Source organism: Alexandromys fortis, unplaced genomic scaffold (assembly GCF_014885135.2).
Source record: "Alexandromys fortis isolate MF-2015 unplaced genomic scaffold, M_Fortis_MF-2015_v1.1 scaffold_453, whole genome shotgun sequence".
NCBI classification, from domain to species: domain Eukaryota; kingdom Metazoa; phylum Chordata; class Mammalia; order Rodentia; family Cricetidae; genus Alexandromys; species Alexandromys fortis.
In genome coordinates, this window is record NW_026068464.1 from 283,785 (window position 1) to 289,223 (window position 5,439).

The 5,439-nt window shown below is 35.3% G+C and overlaps 1 protein-coding gene across 1 annotated transcript; it reads left to right on the top strand.

Annotated features, from left to right (window-relative positions):
• Positions 1-3,205: 3,205 nt before the first annotated feature.
• LOC126495741 (zinc finger protein 120-like) lies at positions 3,206-5,329 on the top strand (the record flags this gene model as incomplete). Its single annotated transcript, XM_050133340.1, has 4 exons — positions 3,206-3,214; positions 3,391-3,517; positions 3,711-3,771; positions 5,122-5,329. Coding segments are annotated over exons 1-4 (405 nt in total), but the record flags the coding sequence as incomplete, so codon positions are not given.
• Between the last annotated feature and the right edge of the window lie 110 nt (positions 5,330-5,439).

Here is a 5,439-nt window from a genome sequence, read left to right on the forward strand (position 1 = left end):
GAAAGTCTCTGAAAGATTTGAAGAATCCCTATCTATCTGAAATACATTTCTGTACATCTAGAAAATCTAACTAACATGCTACAAACTTGACTATTACTATTATAGATGACTCTCTGTTTACCTATATTTTAATTATACATTACATTTTAAATGAGTGGCACAAATACAATGCCTTAGTCAAGAGCAGAAATACATATAAGAAAATTGACCTTAAATTAGTATCAGTAAACCAAGATCCATACCAATGCAAATCTCTATAGCATATCCCCTTTTAAATGTAAACAAACATTTATGAACAAAATTTGGGAATATGGGCATAGTTCTCTCCAAACTGCTTCCTGCTCTTTATTTGGTGAAGTAATTTTTTGGGTGTGTTCATAGTGACCTTTTGGGCGGTCTTGATGCATCAAACCACATTAGTCTGGAGGGATTCCACAGGTTCTCATCCTCTGTGGGAAAAAAAAGGATAACCTCTTTTCCAAAGCAACAAATCCTTAGACCCAAATTCTGAAGACATGATACCTTTAAGTATATATATATATATATAAATATGTGTGTGTGTTACTTAGCTTCTTTACAGTCAAAAAATTCAACGAAAACACAATAATATACATAATCCAGATACTATGTATGTAATCCATGTTTATGTGGCTTATTTTTTTATTCTATTACTTTTTAATATTTATTTTATTATCTCTACTCCTTTAATTTATGATTGTCTATACTCTGTGTCTTTAAAGACTTTGTTTCATTTTTATAAACCATTTACTTCTTTTTATAACTTTCTATATTTTTCTTCTCTCTCCCAAGCCTATGTACATTTTTTAAACACACCATGTCTCATTTAGAGGTCTTTTATGTATGAATCTGTCCTATTGTGTGTCTGTAATTCTTTACTGTTTAGGAGTGCTTCTTAAAATGCTAAGCACTTTTGAACTTAAGCTGTGCCATTGGTAGAGCAAATACGGCCTGCCTGCTTGCTCCACCCAGTCCGCCATGGCAGAGGCATGCTTGCTGCCTCTGAGAGCCATGTACATTGCCCCATTTGCAGGCATACAGGGGATCTAAGTTGCCAGTAGCAATCTGCTCACAGATCCCATAGCTGATCCTCCAGAAAGTCAGAGTTCACAGTGGCAGCATGGCCCAAAAAGCTAGCATTTCAAAATGGTGCAGCTTTTTTCCTGCTACCTCTAAATCAGAAAAACCTCTCTTAGAGGAGCCACAGCATGTCACCAGTAAGTAAAGTCCATTTGGGGAAATAAATGTGGCTAAACTTCATTTTTTTAGTGTCTAGAATTCCTTTCCAAGCTCTCTAAGATTTTAAGTGGATTTTAGTTGGCCACATGAGCACCAGTTTGTTGTGGGAAGCCATTTGTTAGTTCCCAGCTGCTCAGCCCTGAAATAATCACACAGAACTGTATTAATAAATCACTACTTTGCCCATTAGCTCTAGCTTCTTACTGGCTAACTCTTACATATTAATTTAACCAATTTCTATTAATCTGTGTATTGCCATGTGGCTGTGGCTTACCAGGTCAAGTTCTCAGCATCTATCTCTGGCGGGGCTCCATGACTTCTCTGTGACTCCGCATTCTTTCTCCCAGCATTCAGTTTAGTTTTCCCCACCTACCTAAGTTCTTTCCCATAGCTCTGCTTTAAGCCCAAAGCAGTTCCTCTTTTAACCAATGATAATCACAACATACAGAAGGCAATCCCACAATATGAGTTTCTGTAGCCTCAAACCATTTTTTATTCTTTGTGCCTACCACGTTGTGGTTGAAACTAATCAGTCAGCTTTCTTCTTTTGCTGTCATAACTTCCCCACCATCATAAATTCTAACACTAAATCACACAGGATTCAGTAGAATTAGCTGCTATTTGGTGCCTAGGTGGTTTTAGCCCACTGTTTTCATTTTTGTTTGTTTATTTTTGAAGACAAGGTTTGTCTTTGTAGCCCTAGCTGTCCTGAAAGTAGCTCTATATACCAGGCTGGCTTCAAACTCAGAGATCTTTTGACTCTGACTCCCAAGTGCTGGGATTAAAAGTGGGCCAGCATTCCTGGCTTTTTGTTTTAATATTGTTGTATGATGGTTTTGTTCCTATCAAGCATTTGCTGTTGTACTGAGCTTCACCCACATCTTGAATTTTAAAATTTGTCAGAGGGTTTCATTATGTTTCCCAGAATGGCATGTATTCATGACATTAATACTGCCTGTGCCTTCTGAGTCATTGGATTGCAGGTGCCTAAGCTTCTTCCTGCCTGTTTGTTTTGAATTTTTATTTTAAAAAGAATATTTTTGTAGTAGGAGGAGGGTGGCCCTTTGTTCCCTTCTTGGCAACGAAGATGGGATTGCTTGTCGTCCTGGCTAGCTTACACCCAAAATAATCACACAGAAGTTGTATTAATTTAAACACTGCCTGGTCCATTATCTGTAGCCTCTTATTGGTTAACTCTCACATATTGATTTAAGCCATTTCTAGTAATCTGGATATCACCACGAGGTTGTGGCTTACCGGGAAAGATGCAGCATGTCTGATACATTGATCAAAAGATGGTATTAGAAACCCCAAGCTGGGAACAATGGATAGTTATGATCCCCCATGTAAGTCTTTGAGCCCACCTACCTGTATGCAAGACCAGGAGGACTCTTTACTGTTGATCTATTTTTCCTGATCTGTGTTGATTATTTATAATCAGCATATTAATTGCTATTGTTTTCATTTGTCAATTTGTAACTTTAAACATACAGTGCTTTTAGTAAAATGTTATTTACATTGCAGTTAAAATTGGGACACTTCAGGTTTCTGGTAGATGAATAAAGAGTTCAAGTGAATGCATACCTCTTTGTAGAAACTTCAGCAAAAACCTATGAGTTATTTCTTTTATATTTGTTTGATGTTTTTATGTGAAACAGATATTTAATATGTATTTCTTGCTGTGCTAGAAGTGATTGCATAGACTAGGCTGGTATTCAACTCAGAGGAAGATAGATACACATGCCTCTGCCTTCTGAGTACAAGGATTAGAGGTATGATTCAATACATCTGGCATTTTCGTCTTATTTTTCTTTTTGTAGTTAGGAATTAATCTTTCATACAGTTTCTCTTATCTGTACTCAGTACTCTTGATCTGTTTACATATCTTTCATTGTTGGTTAGTAGGCATTTCTCTTGCAAGGTGATATCCCATTCAAAGGGTTCAGAAATGACAGAGGTGAGCCTCCTATTCATTTTGCTTCTAAAGTGACTTGGTGATTAAATTATGATGTCTGTGTAATGGAATAAGTATAGGGAGCACCAGAATTATATGACTATACTGTCAAAGAAGTATACATTTACAGTGTTGTCAAAATCATGCTTTTGTTTGTACACATGTATGTGATATTTTAGAATACAGTGACCTATGATGATGTGCATGTCAACTTCACTTGGGAAGAATGGACTTTGCTGGATCCTTCCCAGAAGAATCTCTACAAAGATGTGATGGTGGAGACCTACAGAAACCTCACTACTATAGGTAAGACTGAATTATCTTTTATGTTTCAAATAAGGGGACAACTGTTTATTGGTTAATGGTGCTCTTTTGTAACATGATTGAGAAAGAAGAATGAGGTAAATAAGTCAGGCATGGTTATAAGGTTTGCTACAAATGGTAGCTAAATTTTTTTTTTTACAATTTTTAATATATAATGTCTGGCACTATATTTTAGGATACAGTTGGGAAGACCATAATGTTGAAGAACATTGTCAAAGTTCTAGAAGACATGAGAGGTAATTTTCATTTATAAATATACAAATATACCTCTGAAGAATTGTAATGTATCCTATATGTTTTAAACAAAAACAGCAGTGTAAATAATAACATGCATTGATAATTATTAAATTCTCACAAAATCTTATACCTTAATTTCAGATAGGTAAACTGCATTTGCAAGTCATTCTTTTAAGAAAGAAGTCAAGGAAACAATGTCTTAACTTATATTACCATTTGAATCATAATACAATGAGAACTATACTGTAAAATTGTCTGTTTATTTCAGATTATTCATATTATAAAAGATATACATTTAGAAATGGTGATAACTATATCTCTAAAATTCTCTATTACAGAAATAGTCCATAGAACGGGTAGTTTAACCCATATAATTCTTAAGTTTAGTGAGGGGGCAGTTAGAGTTACCAATAAAGTGGCAGCTGTTGTGGAGAGGCCTTAATCCAGATGCCACAAGTCTATGAGGACATAAAGTGTGAACTCAATGTGGAAATCTTGCATCGGTTATTCTTCCTTTACTAGGTATATCATATGTTACTCTGGATACCAGCCACATGAGCAGAGGGGTGTGAAACGATATAGCATACCTCTCTCTCAGAATAGACAGAAGATATGTAGCAGTCCCCATGTTGAGTATAGTTGTTGAATTTGATGTAAAAGTATATAAGTAATTGGTTTTATAGCCTCATTGTTAATATATCAACAATCTCACATTTCAGAAAAGCACCATGAGTACTAGGACTGTATAAATATTTTTGTTTGACCTAGTTCACTTAACAAATGTAGTATCACTCACAGTAGAGGAAATATTATGAATGCAATAAGAGTGGTAAAGCTCTGAGTTTTTTCAGTTCTCTTCAAATACACGAAAATTCTCATGTAGAAAAAAGATTCTGTAAATGTGAATCATGTATCTTTAAAAATAAAAAGCAAGCCTTAATAAAGGGGAAAAGCAAAATTGTAAACATGGTAATAAAACGTTAACATATAATTCCTCTTTAAAATAGGACTAAATTGTAAAATTAATTCATACAGATAAAAAATTCAACAATGTATTAAATGTAGTAATGCTTTCACATGTACCATTATCATTGTAGGCATGAAAAAAGTCAAACTAGAGAGAAAACTTCTGTATATACTCAAAGTATTAAAGCCATTACGTGTGACAGTCATCTTCACATGCATGAAAAAACACATACTAAATTAAAACCCTATGATGGAAATGAGTGTGATAAAGCCTTTTCACATCACAGTAATCTTCAAATGCATAAAAAGACATACACTGGAGAGAAGACTTTTGAATGTAATCAGTGTGGTAAAGCCTTTGTATGTCACAGTGATCTACAAAGGCATGAAAGAACCCATACTGGAGAGAAACCCAATGAATGTAACCAGTGTGGTAAAGCCTTTGCATGTCACAGTGAACTCCGAAAGCATAAAAGAAGCCATACTGGAGAGAAACCCTATGAATGTAATCAGTGTGGTAAAGCCTTTGCATGTCACAGTGAACTCCGAAAGCATAAAAGAACCCATACTGGACAGAAACCCTATGAATGTAATCAGTGTGGTAAAGCCTTTGCATGTCACAGTGAACTCCGAAAGCATAAAAGAACCCATACTGGACAGAAACCCTATGAATGTAATCAGTGTGGTAAAGCCTTTGCATG